Consider the following 15,362-nt stretch of genomic DNA (forward strand, 5'->3'; position numbering starts at 1 on the left):
GAATGTGGCAAAATTTTCATCTGATTTAGTTCATTGTTAAAATATGAAAGTATTTTTAGCAATCTAATTAAGTTATCCACTTCGCAAGCACATAATAATCCGTAGGAATAAAAGCAATGCTCGAGGGATTTGCCTCTTAAGGGCTATTTTACCTTTTAGTCGTTGTAGATTACAATATTAATTGACATGCATCTTTATCCGTTCAAAAATTTGACGATGAGGGCGTAGGTTGACCTGCTGTAATTCCTTCCTTTTCAGCGAGAAAGTGTTACAGTGTTGTCATCCTCTTTTAGTGGGTTTTTAAAGCCTACTGTAATACGATAGTGGTTTATCCCTCGGTTCTGGTGAGGCGCCACTTTTGTACTTCGAATTAGCCCCCTTGTACCTCGCTGGGTGGGCTGGCCTTTTGGGCCATGCCAATAGCCCAGACACCTTCTCCGTGCTGAATATATATATTCTGCCCGAGTATTGTGTCTTCTTTCGTCTTCAGGGAGTCCTGGGACGCTACACTACTTCCTCTGAAATGCAGAAATTCTTACTGTGTCACTTTTAATCGCTTAGACTATTTTATCTTATTTAGTAAAAACGTTTTCAGATGTTTGATTATACATGGCTTCTATGCATTTATTAGATTTGGCGTTTTCTTTTGTAAACTTTTTCATTTTATGCGTCTGATGTCTCATTTATTTCACTTACAAATTTTTAAGCTTAGGCAGCTAGTTTCCATTACGCTTACCAATAATGATAACAGATAAACTCTAATGTCTAGTTGTAGCGTCCCGAGACTCCCTGAAGACGAAAGAAAACGCAATACTCGGGCAGAATACATATATTCAGCACGGAGAAGGTGTCTGGGCTATTGGCATGGCCCAAAGGCCAGCCCACCCAGTGAGGTACAAGGGGGCTACTTCAAAGCACAAAAGTGGCGCCTCACCAGAACCGAGGGATAAACCACTGTCGTATTACACTAGTTGCCTCGTTTTTAGCTTTAGAAATTTCAAGACATTTTTGCAACTCACTAGTGCAATCGCGCTTTTACATCGAACAGTGATTCATAATCCAGTCTTATGGTTGCAGGTCATTCCACTTTAATTCACAGGTTGCATGATGTAAAACTCCAAAATCTGAAAATATGAGCAACGCGCCCACCAAGAGTGAACACCGAACCAGCATCTGCATTTTTATCAGCAATCGCAAGTGTTTGCTTTGCAAAACGCAAATTAGGTTTGAGCAAAATCTAATAATGACAACATTGGGGACGACCGCCTATATCCATTGCAATGGGCCGATTTATTCATTAATGGCTTAGTCAACATCGTTGTCTGACTTCCGTTAATAGCGTTTATCTAAAGTCGGCATTTTGCCTACTTTCGAGTTAAGAAGCAGATGTTAATGGTTTGGTTCCTGATCAGATGTTAATTTGCACAATTATAGAATTCACATAACTTAGAGATGAACCAATCACTTGTGATTGATATGGTGAGGGGACCATCAAATTCCCTGATAGACCGAGACCTCCATGCAGCACCACAACTGGGGGTCATAATTGCAACGGGGCAAGAGTGAGAAGAAATTACTTGCAGAGACGACCCCGGGGTGTGTTTAAATGGTTGTGTCAGCGATGTTCATGGGTCCCAAGCAGGAAATGGTGTATAATACAAGGTTGAGGTGGGGGTTTTGCTGCATATTTTAATTCGACTTCCTTTAGCAATCGCAAAAGCTAAAAATGATGGTTCAAGAAAATATATCTCCACCAGTACAAAACGTCGTTCCTCTCCTAGCGGTAGTGCACTACCAACTTCGCTATCCTTAATGCGTACTGTTTCTTCGACAAAAGAACTCCAAATGACAAAGCGTTTAGGGTTGTGTTCAGCTATACCGTAGCCTCTGATAGCGTAATGAACTTTAGCCCAAAATGCATGTATGTATGTCTATGCCGTTTTGAAGCCGACCATAAAAAAATTTTCACTGCTGTGCTCTCTTTCTGTACCTGAAAAGTACGCAAGCTCACCATAATGTACGGTACAGGGTCCCGGTTTGTTCGTGTTGTGGGTGACCACGTTCGGCTTGGGTATTTGCAGTAGCCCTAACCCCCTCAGTCATGTGGACGAGCGATCTGCCTCCACTAATTTCTGCTCAGCTGCACAAATTTTGTCCATGAAATATTTGACAATGAAGAACGAATACGCGTTTCAACTTCTATGCCTTATACCTATTCTGATCATCCTACAAAAGTATGCTTTATTAGTTTAGTCCATGCGTTTATAAATAGCTAATCGTCCATTGTTTGCTCTTCGGCAATGTTCCAAATAATGTCTTAAACTGACGAGTTGGAGCGTAACACATTAGAATGCTAATTATCCTCCACTCTTGAGTTCCAACAGTTCAATAAGTGGAAGCTTAGAATCATATTGGAATTTCTTGCTCTCAATGAATCGCCTATTCTATTGCTAATTTGAGTTAGTTTTTAACTAACACAAGGCTACGATTTCTCGGTATGCAAGTAAAATGCTTCAACAGTAGGTGCTTAGAATTAGACGTAATGCGAGCCATTACAACTCCACTTTATTGAGGTTTCAAAGAAGTGCGCCTACATTCAGACTAATTGGAACGTACTAATGGGCTCTTTCAACAAATACGTTTCCGTTATTTTAAAGCCTTTTAGTTTATCTGTCCATACGAAATGGAAGCCTTCAAGCGAAGATGTGTTCGCTTAATCATTGTCAAGTTTGGGATATCCCGCTTTGACGCCAGTCTCCGTTTGGCTGTCACCATGGCTCAAATTCATTTACACATTTGTTTGTCTTTTAAAAAGGCACTGCCCTAAACACTAATTTTTTCTACTCTTCGATTCGGTATGCATGTTCTGAAAAGTATTGCCGGAGCATTATTTGGTGCATACTTTGTGTTAACAAGTGGTGGCTGATAGTGATGCAGACAAAAGCAGCCTTCGAGGCCGGTGTTCCAAAACACAAAAGCAAGTTTAAGCACGATCGAGAAAATGACCCATATTTCTGCAGATGGTAATGCAAATTTTGTAAACTACTTTCGGTATGCCCTCACGGCTAATACAGGAAAAAGTGACGCACTAATAAAAAAACGCGGCATCAAAATCACGAATCACTGAGTCTAGCACGTCATGTATAGCCTGCGACCAAATTTTTGTAAGGACTTGGTCGCCGCACTGATGTCTCCGCCCATCTAGCCTAAGCGAAGTACGATTTGTTGGCGAGCCACCCTCCTGACAATCGCATTCGCTGATCAGACTAGACGATATAGCTTTCTCCCTGTTATTTTGAAGAAAATATGGTTTTCATCCTAATTATTTTTTGAACTAGTAGCAAATTCATCCCCCCTCCTCGTTCACGTTATTTCCTCACCGTGATTTATTGCGCCAAAAGACCCCATAGCTAATTTGTCACACGTATCTTCGGAAATACCGGACTTGATTCCGCATGCGTCCGTAGGCTACTTACAATGTTAGCTATCCTTAAACTATCGGCAGTTTTCGAGAGATCAGTGCACGACACCGTTCTATGCTTAGTTTACATGCCTTAAGCTTGCTTTTCCGGAGAGTTCACAGAACCCAGTTTTGGGGGGCTTATAACGCTTACTGCTAAGTAGACTCCACCAATTTAGGTATGCATAGGCAAAGCACCAAGTCCCACATCGCTGCGTGGCCGTGGACCAGTTGATGAGAAGAAAGGTGTAGCTGCCATTGTCGCACCTCAGTCTGGAGAGGTTGTGAAAGTTTCAAATCGCACCATTCTAAGATCCAACTTTTTGTAGGCTGAGATATACATGTCGATCTGATGAGAACACTAGCTGAAGTAGTAACCGATGTGGCGGGATGTTCGTTCTGAAAAGTTCTTCACTGTGAATGCGTATCGAATTGATGCAAAAATCATCATGCGAAGTCGAATCTGCTACCTCATCAAGAGATCGGATTTAAATTTTAACTCCGCTTCCATTGTTTGAACGTATTTTCTTGGTAGTAAATGACACCGTTTTAGGATGCAAACGTGAAAATACCTTTCAGACGCCATAGTCACGACAACGAATCCAATCGTCCCACGTAGAGGCACGAAAATAGGCTACGGGAGGGCACGGCAAACTTAAAAATGAATTAACAGTCTCCAAATGGAAGTAGCATTTACTGCACGACAGTAGCCGGGTTTTATAGTGATCATACAATGATAAAGCATGACTATGCTAAGTGTTAGATGCGATTAATTAACACTGTAAACAAAAGTTGTTGCAGGCTTCCGGATACCTTCGGACAAGGCGGGCTGTTTATAGGACCTTAGGCGCGCATGAGCAGTTCAGCCTGCTCCCACTACGGCGCCGTGGAAGCAGACGACCGAGGCCTTACGCTCTCTCGCCAAAAATGTGCCTGGGGGGTGCGCGCACGCGCAGCTACGAGCTCACCAATGTGGTGGGATGACCTTGAAGACACTAGTTGTTGCACTGGGATCACATGACCCCACACGGGGCTTTAAGCGTGGTCTAAATCCCTCTTCAGTGGCCGCCCGGCTCACAAGCCTTTGCAGAGCACTGTACAAAGGCGCCTCCGACATCATCAGCGCTACATTTATTTGTCAGAGTTCCTCAAAGCGGAGTTAACTGAAGTAAAACTGTTTATGCACTACAACTGTAGTTTGCATATAGCTTGCTTTTAACTTGTAAGCTATGAAATTAAAGTCAAAATGTAGCATTAGTAGAAATTCAAATTTGGGTCTGTTGCGTATGATTTTGACGACCTCAATGTATGCAATTTATGGGTTAGAATTAATAAGGTTGGCAAAATTTGGTACATGGGAATTTAGGAACAACATCCCACTCGCTAGCCAATGTGTTGCATATAATGCGACGAAATTCAGTCCGGGTGTTGGTGTGAAGGTTTGCAGCGTAAACGCTATCGCACACCCATCTATAAACGAGACGGAAATAACCCATTTAACAGGCTTGCTAGAAGTCGTCCCTATACTTCATCTAGAAGAGACAGAGACACATCAGGATCTATGGCAGTTTAACAGTTTCTTGATTCCGCAACTAAATTTTTGCTCTTACATCAATAGTCTCTAGGATACTTCTAAGTTATTGCCCATTCACGATGTCTAATGTCTTCACAGATTGTGAGTAGCAATGTTGTTGTATTGTGCCTATCAAACTGTCACTAGCTTTTAACTAACTTCCAATCGGCCTATCCCTTCTGGTGTGTTTCACAGTATGTAATCCTCATGCTCCCCGTTGTGAACACTCATCATCCGAACGTTCGGTGCCTTCGTTATCCCATTGTTTGAGCCGATAATAGTATGAACTTCCTCCCAGAAACTCCATCTCTGAATGCCTTGCTTTCTAGACATCGGCATCCCATTCCCTTGAGTGTGACATACCCGTGTCAACTTTTATATTGTTTTAGTCTTTTCAACTAATTTTTCGTGTAGGGTAGGGTAACAAAGCCACATCGTTTAGTCATTAGTTTAGAGAACTGCAAAATAATCAGCCAATAAAAGTACAATGGTCTCTGCTAGCCAAGCCAAGTCGAGGTGGCACCCAGGGACCGAGCGACGTGTTTAAGTGAACGACAAAAAAGACACTGCCACGTCATTCTTCAGTTCCGTCTCGTTTACACCGTTACCTCGCGCATTTAGCGAGAAAACGAGCTCTCCCCCTCCTCATGCCTGAATGACCCAAAGTGTAATGAACTTTTGCGAGCTCCGCCACATTTAAGGGCCGTCTGAGTCACCAATCTGGAATAGATAGACAGAAACCGATTTTTCAGTCTCTCCTCATAACTCTTCCAGAATTTGTCCAGTCTGCATCGGATAAGTAGCAAAGTAACTCTATAGCCTTTTCTAGTAAATTAAAAGTCAACAAGTAGGACATTAACGATAATTGCACAATGATATGGTACTCGATAAAGCGATGCAGTTCCTGTAGAATCGCATTATTTTTTACGCCAGCTCAGCTGGACTCACGCCTATACGAAAGTAAGCAATTCTACGAGGTAGTTGGTTCTTCCATAAATGGAGCAAAGACTGGTCCCCGAGTGGTCAAGCCTTCACTTTCTCCGCAGCTACATCCGACTAAGCTCACTATTTTTTCCTCATTCACTTAAATAATATTAAGCGCATTGAGGTTGAAATAAATTAATAAAGCCAGACTTCAACTGCACTAGCACCCCAAATCAGCCCCCATTGATTTACTTTTCCAACCTTTTCTCTAACATAAGTCGTTGAATCTCTCAAGAGCACCTTTCACTTTTATTGAGTGACAATAAGCAAGACCCAATTACACATCAACGATATTTTCTTAGAGTATCTCAAAAAGGGAGAGCTTTTAATGCATTAGTTTTACTCAAAAGAAGGAATAATTAACTCACCTACAACTTTACGCTTATGCGTTTTCAATTGATGTAAGTGGGTAACATTATAAATGGAAAAATAAACTTAGCTTTCACCCACATGGAAAACTATCATCCTTGCCAGTTTCTGATGGAGAATACAATACTTTGCCATTTGGGATACATAAATTTAATTTAGAAATCTGGACGTAGATCGTAGCTAACGATAGCCAATAAAAGGCAACGGCGACTGTTTCATCAAATCATTGAAGTGATCACAAAGAGAATATGGAAGCAACACTTGCAGTAGTAGGATGTTAAGGTCTCAACTTTCACAATTCGTTTCAATTTTGACACGGGTACTTCGAAGTGAGCATCAGAAGCGATTGCAATGATAGTCAAAATCTCCTGACTTATTTTTCAGTTACTTTTTGTAAAGTTATTTTGGCGGTCACCTAATGACTTCCTCATAGCCTATTTTCCACCCAAATATGCCTAAAAATTCTTCCATGGCGATTCCTAAATGTGTATTCCCATCAATACAATCGCCATACAAAGTGCAAAACGTGTAGCATGTAATAGACTTCAACAAATGATCAAATTTAATAAGATTCAATGCAGCTGTCGAAATGACGTTATCCCGTTCATAAGAGGGCACGAAATCACTTCACCGGTGCAAACAGGAAACATGCGGATTGGGTTTTGATTCTAGATCCGAGGGCTCCAAAACCGTCTCAAGAGCTTTTGCTACTGTGTACCATTTAAATTTCTGATTAGTAAGGCAAATGCCAAAGCGCTCTTAACTACTCCAAAAAGAGCCTGATAAAAAGGAAAAGAAGTAGGCATTGAAGTAAATCCACGTATAACCACATTTTTCAGCCTGGCGAACTAAGATTGGTGTCCCCCGGTCTAAAATTCACCCTCGAGTGTCGAATTTGTCTACCGATAACGAATGAATACGCAGACTATTTATCGACAGTTTTATGCTTTACCTAGACTGATAACTCTATACCTTGGAATGGGCTAAACACTACGCATTGCCTTTAATACAAAGTTACCATTCAAAGCCCAATTCTCTGCCGCGACCGTCCGGTTCGCAATCGACCCGGGCCGGCGCATGGGATTGAATAGCTGGCAGTCGCCAATGTCGCCCCATCATGGTTCCCATGCAAAGGTCATACGGCCATCACGCGATGTCATCAATGGTGGTCACGTGACGTTTGGTTTTCTTCTAATACCTGCATATCTCAAAGGTCAATGCGTCGACGGGATAATCATACATAAAATACACGTTTAAAATTGGAAGTGATTTTTGCCAAACCTGGAGTTCATCAAATGACTATAGTTAATAGCAAATAGGACTTTGCACGTCCAAACTTTTCCCATTTCGGATCTTCAATGTAACTGTTATTCGATTAATCTATGCTCACAGACAATCAAAAAAAATGGAAATTAAAATTCTCGAAGAAGCGCTGTCCTAATTTCGCCCAGTAGCCACGGTACATGCCAAACCACATCCTTAGCAATGAAAATTTCGCACATTATTGTACAATACCATGACCGATACATCTGTACCAGATTTCACCACTCACCCCTTGTAGACTTGAAATTTGTTCACAACTAGGTGTTCCAAGGTGCTGATCCCATGAGGTATACATACGTCGCAACCACGTGATCACCCACCCTATTAACCTGCGAGGGCAGACCACGTCGTATGGTTGGCTCCTCCTACCCGTTTCACACACTTGCAGGCGTGTTTAAACACCCCATCGCAGAGTTCGTCATCCAACCTCCAAGCAGGCAAGGGACCGCCGCATACGAGGGGTAACAGAAGGATATGTGGCACAATGGCCATTCCCTTTGAAGCAATTACTCACTGCGTAAAAAGAACATTGGAGTTTCCAATCTAGACAGAAAAAGGGATTGAATAAAAGTGTGAATGCCTTCTCGACTAACACCGGATTCAGAATACCTGCATCTTTGAGAGTTATAGTTGAGTTGGTACCTCCAACGGGGTAAACCCCTCAATCCGAATACGCGCAGGTAAAGTTAGGTGCCAGCATGAGTGGATAGCGCAGAGCGGGCACGAGTGCTCGTGTGATGGGTGTGGCACCAAATGGAAGGCGTGCTGCCGTTGTTTGCACTGCAATGTGTAAACACACCGCATTGTGCTATCGACCGGCTTCCACTGACGTGGGCACGCACGAGAGATGCTTTTGTGTACTTGAAGCGTTGCGCGAGGGTGTTCGCACCCACCCAGACCAACCCGTGGCTCATGTTGCTACCTCGCCTGGGTGCCGTGCTCCTTACGCTCACGAAGGGGTATACGGAAGAGAAACATGGGTAACACACGCCTCCTGAGCACTGAATTTCTGCAAGGTGTCATCGATTCACGGTTGCCTAACGACTGCCCCCGTAAAAACACTGGTCTGGAAATGCTTAAGAACCTGACAGAAAATTCAACCAGCTGAAGTATTAGAAAATTCGCGTGAAGCTAACTGCATTTGCTTCTGGCAACAAGCCCGTCGCGACCATAGAAGCTTAAACAATAAAACGTTGGCTATTTAGTTCATAGGAGACCTCGATGCTCCAAGACCCCAGAGCCCAACAAAATGACGTACCCCTAAGGAACCGGAGCTAGTGATTTTTATCTGGCGATGCCTCCAAATAGCGACAAATGCCTAGGCGATTTGCCTCAACTGAGGATATCTTTAATTTCAAACACCACGCAAGCTGTCAAAGCAATTATTCATGACAGACAATATAGGCATTTCCTGAACTGCATAATACCGTCGGTCCACAAGACAGTAAGACCAGTTCCACACAAAAGCCCACGACCCAACTTGTAAACTCGCCGCAGCTCTCAAATGACCGTTTTTTTTCTGAAAAATGAGGTAGCATTACACCGAAATAAACGAACCCTAACGCCAAGCAAAGACGCAGAACCAAATAGGGGACTTTTTAGCGTTACCAACCGACCTTGGTATTAGCAACCTCTGTGGCACTCAATACTACCTTGCCACACAAAGTCTAACCACGAACGCCTATCGGCGCCAGATGGAAGGGCCAAAGTGAGCTTGATGAGACGAAAGAATCCGGAACTCATACCGGACAGCCACAGGGCAAAGCTGCGACAGACGGAACAGAAAGATAGTAATGACACGACTTATACGCCTGTTTCATTAAAAACGGTTCAATGGGCGCGCATTCGGGTAGTGAAAAGCGGTGAGGTACAGCATTTTTAACCTCAATATAGAGGGCGTGATAGAATGCAGTGAACAGGAAAGGGTAAAATGGGAAGTCGATGATAAGTGAACACCGCCTGACTAGGCTACGAGTTCCTTACTTCACTCATGGAGGAGGTGCGGAGAGAAACCAAACACAGAGGGGCAAGGGGGGATAAAGCAATTTTTGGCTGAGGCGGTGGTGGCTGCGGGAGGGGGAACGGGCTGGGAAAAAAACGCTGACACACTTGTGCAAGATTAGAAGATTGATGACACGAATGAGCAGAAATGCCCAAACACGCATCCGCGCACCTAGACACGCTCAGTTGTGGCGGCTTTGCGAAAACCATCACCCTCGGAAACATATCGCTTTCGTGGACTTTAAAAAAGAGAATAATTGATTAGTGAATGGTTGGGTAAAATGGGCAGATGAAAAAATGAGAAGCACTAAATAGACCCCCTATTGAACGGCGCGAGCTGTATGAATACAAATAATTAGGATAGAGCACACGAAACGCTGAGGCAATTTGCAGAACATCCGCCCGTTAGGTAATGCATTGATTCCTTTAACCACACAAGCAGTGCTACTGACTTTCGCTGCTTCATTTTAACGCTGCAAAGACGCCAAATGTGATTTCAGATTAGTCAGAACGCGTCTACTGTACAGAGCATCAGTTATTCAAGAGCTGTTACGATAACGCTTAAAAAGTGGTGGACGGTCGCAATGCTTAATTTAGCAGAGAGCGTAGAGCTAACTCGTCCAACAAGGATGGCGGATGATGGTGGAGCCGATGGAAGCCTTGTCAAGTTATTCGGTCACTGAAAAATGGCAAGCATCATATCTGGTAGCAAACACTAAGTGAACACCGCAAGTGGACGAAAAGTTCGTCTCTATCTGAATGCCATCTACAAAATTAAAAGATATCTTACTTGAAAAATACCACAGGCGAATACATGCATATAAAGGTGGGGGAACTAATTTATGGAGGAAATACTGTCCTATGACCTAGACGTAGGATGTGGCAGTAAATGTGCAGACAAACATGGCAAACATCGCGGTCCAACATGGTGCTAAAAACGAATGATTTCGCCATTTGTACAAACTCAATTGCAGCAGGCTTAATAAAGCAAAAGCTCTAATAAAGGTCAACAGCTGAGCAGACATTAACCCAAAGTAGGTTTGAGCGGGAACAACTGGGCATTGTTTCATTGCAGTCAAGAGTCGTCAACTAAACAAATATTATAGACAACTCACTTGGCAGGCATCTCATTCGCGAGCTTTTGAGGCAAAAAACCTTTCACAACGGCGGCACGCAAGAAGCGTTCAAGAAGGACGTACACAATAGGCAAATCCTGATGTAGTTCAGGCAACTCGGCATAAACCCTCTTTACACCAGTCACCAACTGATCAAAGCTGATTACTACCGAGCGGCACAGTTTGTCAAGCAGTTCGAGCATGCGATCCGATACATGATCGTCGGCCTCGCGCGCCAAAACCAAGAAAATCGCCTTGGAGAGATAGGTAGAAAACACTTTGCATGAACCGTCGACCCATCGCTAAGGAAATACATTCGCAGGGTGACCAAGAACTAGATTCGTTTAAGACATTAGAAAACTGAACCTTGACGCATGAAAATTTGTGGTCTAAATTAACCCACCACATACCACGACAAAAACAGGCGGCCAGAATATACCTGATAAACCAGTTCGTGATGGAAATGAGGTGAGTCGAGCTCCTGGAGAGATGACAAAGCATCCTCAAAATTGCCAGTGCGCAGGTACTCTAAAAGTATGCAGTAAATCTGTTTCATCAGCATAGTGGTGACTCGCTCGTTGGGTGGAATGCCCCAAACGATGTCCAAGTGACGGTACGCGTGGCTCAGCGTGAGCAGTGCCTCTGCTTTATTGATTGCCTGTAAAGCGTAATTTACGGGCGCATCACCGGAAGGCGTCATGTGAGCACTGCCGTCGCAGCCAGAGCTGATCCCGGAGCTGCTTCGTGTGTTTGCACCGACGCTCTCGGCGATACTGGCACTATCACGGCGAGACGCGATGCGGACCGGAGGATGGGCCGTGTCGGCAACCACAGGTGAAATGCCCGCCGGAGGCATCGCAGCGTTCACCTCCTTGAACTGCTGAACAAACTTAGGTGGCAGAATATCGTCGGCAACAGCTCGAGCGATGAAACGACCGACGTACTACGGGATGGATAAAGACAATAAAACAAAGAAATAAGTTAATCACAGGAACAAGATGCTTACCTCAGGAGCCTTGGGAACATCAATGACGATGTCAGGCATATCGTCCAGGAGTAGCTGGAAGCCTTGCTGCATACCAGACATGCTTATCACTTTGCCGCACATGGCAGACAGAAGTTCGGATGTCAGTTCACAATGACCCATTTTTTGTTGCAGAGCAAGATTGATAGCCAAAACAGGCAGGCGTCTGCGTTGCAACGGAGTCATTGCGATATCCTTCAAACCATCCTATAACACCCGGATGAAGCATCCATAACATGGGACAAAGACACGGTCGGGAAGCAATAAAAACCCCCCAAAAACTTACAATGACCTCCTCCACATTGCAGTGGTCATAGTATTCGTGGACAAGGGTGGAAAAGAATTCTTCAAAATCCTCATCAGAGAGAACTGCTTTAACAGTTTCGATAACAACTGGGTTCTAAAGCTCAAAATACAGCTAGAAAATTTTACAACCTCTTCCTCCGATTCATAATCCGGATCGCCACAATCGAGCTCTAGTTCGTCCAATTCATCACCGACGCGGATCCACACATCCTTGTCCGATGCTAAAACCTCGTAAACCAGTAACCCAAACAAACTCTTTTTCGGCGTTTGTCTGAAACCGTTGCGAGATTTCCTGCTATTTTTCCCATATGGCACTCGAGTACTCATGAGTAGACCATCACCACAGGATGGTGAATTCCCTGAAGCTAATGTGAGACCGTTGACACCCGCATGGCTAATGGAATTGTAATGGGTGCGCCTTTTACGCAACAATCGAGGATTTTGGGACTTTAAATTGGGATTTCCACTATCAAAATCGGGCTTTTCCCAGGTCATTTCCCCGGCCGATTCTTCGCCACTAGCCTCGACACCAGAGCCCTCCTGCAGCTGTTTGGTCCCAGACATCATTCAAAGAGTGATTCCAGTGAAGAACTCGAGAAAGACAATAGGTAAGCTTAAAGTGCAAGAGACAGGTCCAAGCTTCCAATATGTAAGGGCGAGCACCACCGAGCCCGAGAGAACGACAAACGGACAATGCAACCACGTCTATTTGCGCGGGGGTATTGGTTGCGGAAAACAAAACCTTTGTCTGCATAAATGGCGGATTGTAGGACCAAAGGGCAAAAATCTACTCGATAACAATCATGTTTTTTAAAAAAAATATTTTTATACAGAATTGCAATAAATATTATTACAGGCATCTTAAAAAGACAAGAATCTACCAGAGTGAGAAAGTCAGACCAACATTTAACCTGATAACGTGTGGACGTCCGAAGACAACAAAGCGCTAAACTGGTTTAAAATAGTATGGCCCCACAAATCTTTCTAGAAGATATCAGAAGCCATAATACCAGAGTAGAATATGAATTGCCGACGTGCAGGCGGCTGGGGGCCAATGACATAGCCCGGAGACCAGGATCCGCGGCGATGTGCAAAGGCGTAGCTTAAGTGTCCGCGAAACCTAGTCCCATTTAAAATAAAAGTGCCATTTGCCTTGGAAATCCAAAGGGCACAAAACATGACTAACTTTAGAAAAATTGTACTTATTACTTACCATGCACTTATTTTGATGGGTTTACTCAGCTAATTTAACTCTTTTAAAACAGCAGTCATTCATTAAAGCCAAATTTACTGCAACCATGTTTTTGTTCTGATGATTATAGCCACAGACACAGTCTCCCCCCTCCAGTCTCCCCTGGAGTTGAAGGAAGTCACGATGACAAGGCAGAAAATACACTATTATCATGCGGAGCCCCTGAGATGCTACTGGCGTGCTTTGAGGGCCATGCCGCTAAGCGGAAGTGCAGTCTGCGGAAAATGAAGGGTCCGCGAATAAAGTGCTCAGCTAAACAGACTATCAAGACCTCAATGCAATACGATGGTGGTTTGTCCCTTGGTATTGGTGGGGCGCCACTTTTGTACTTTGAATTAGCCTTCTTGTACACTGGTAGGTGGGCTGGCTTTCGGGCCGTGCCGGTAGCCCAAACACCTTCTCTGTGTTGAATATATATTCTGCTCGAGTTTTGTGTATTCTTTCGTCTTCATGGAAGTCCGGGAACTACATTGGCGGCAGCGGAAAGCGAACCCGATCTTAAAGGACATGCATCCTGATTTTCCACTTCTGCGCGATAAACCTTAGTGGAGCGGAAGAAGTACATATACCACGGATGGGAGAATGGTGATGACCCCTAATAGAAGGATTGAAGTTGATGTCTACCTTCGGCGTCTATTCCAGTCCCGTGTTCTGCAGGCAAGCTATCAACAACCGAAGCGACACTAGCCGTGAACCATCTGGAAGTTTCGTTACAGACTTTCTCTACCGTCCCCTATGGACCTCTATTAAATCCCGTCCTTCCTTACACAAATCTACCTTTAGGTCACTGTTCCTACATCCATCTATGGACACGTATGATGGCCAGCGCAATTCCCCGTCCTGAATCAAGTTCCTAAACCAGATGAAACTCCAGATCCAGTTGCGATGCCAAGAGGCATCAGTGACGCTGAGGTCAAGTATCACCTCAGTTGTACGCTAATTTGGTGACTGGCACGGTAGGATCCGCGGGTGTTTCTTTACAACACCGACTACGTAATGGCTGACGCGGGAGGTTGACCTGTGGGAGAGCCGGGGACGACGCTCAAAAGAGGAGGGAGGCTATGTAATTCGATGGTGGTTTGTCCCTCAGTATTGGTGAGGCGCGACTTTTGAGTTAGTCTTCTTGTGCCACGTTGGGTGGGCTGGTCTTTGGGCCATGCCAGTAATCCAGACACCTTCTCTGTGTTGAATATATATTCTGCCCGAGTATTATGTATTATTTCGTCTTCAGGGAAGTCTGGGGAGACTACATCAATGTAAGGGCTTCGTCCGTTTCCTAGTAATTAATGTGTAGTAGTTAGTAAAATGAGTGTACACAGTTTAAGTTGGAGCAATTTTCATGTCAATTTCGGTAATGTTTCATTATTTGGACTTTCAGCCACTAAGTAATACCTTTATGGTGTATTTAAATGGTGGACTGCCCTCATTTCAAATGTGTATTTAATTTCACGGGATTTTGGGCCCCCATGCGCTACAATTCTGTCTCGGTAGCACAGGCAAAAGTTCGTGCTATGGCCTCAGCTCCTCCGCGCAATAATGACAAAATCCCTCATTGATGACTTGGAGCGCTACGCTAACATGTTATGCAACACTAAAATATGCACTCTAATAGTTAAATTCTTTCACCCACTGTGCTTTAAATAGGTTGGTTGTCCCTACTTATGAGCGTTGGGAAGTTTTCAGAGGAATATGAATCCTTAAATGAGGAACAATGCAAAAGTACACCAATTATGAAAATCGTGCTTATTTCAAAGGCTTCGGTCTTACGGTGAAATATGTGATGTTAGGTTGGAAGTGTAAATCTCAACTTCGTCGTAAGAAGATTACAATTGTTGACACCCGTATGATCAAAGCTGATCTCTCAAAGGGAGGTGGGGATATGCAGTGCACGAGCAAACAAATTATATAATAGGTATACAGGATAAGGTCAAGATAACCTCTAGTATTATTTGTCA

The 15,362-nt window shown here is 43.9% G+C and overlaps 1 protein-coding gene across 1 annotated transcript; it reads right to left on the reverse strand. All coding sequences in view use genetic code 11, as the record gives it.

Annotated features, from left to right (window-relative positions):
• Positions 1–9,882: 9,882 nt before the first annotated feature.
• EGR_00117 (Programmed cell death protein) lies at positions 9,883–12,719 on the reverse strand (the record flags this gene model as incomplete). The annotated part of the gene is made up of 6 exons (XM_024489366.1): positions 9,883–9,949; positions 10,826–11,079; positions 11,265–11,768; positions 11,832–12,056; positions 12,136–12,249; positions 12,285–12,719. 6 exons carry the CDS (start codon positions 12,717–12,719, stop codon positions 9,883–9,885), a joined length of 1,599 nt encoding a protein of 532 aa, XP_024356044.1.
• Positions 12,720–15,362: the final 2,643 nt, after the last annotated feature.

The sequence above is a fragment of the Echinococcus granulosus genome (assembly GCF_000524195.1).
Source record: "Echinococcus granulosus chromosome Unknown EG_S00001, whole genome shotgun sequence".
Lineage (NCBI taxonomy): Eukaryota > Metazoa > Platyhelminthes > Cestoda > Cyclophyllidea > Taeniidae > Echinococcus > Echinococcus granulosus.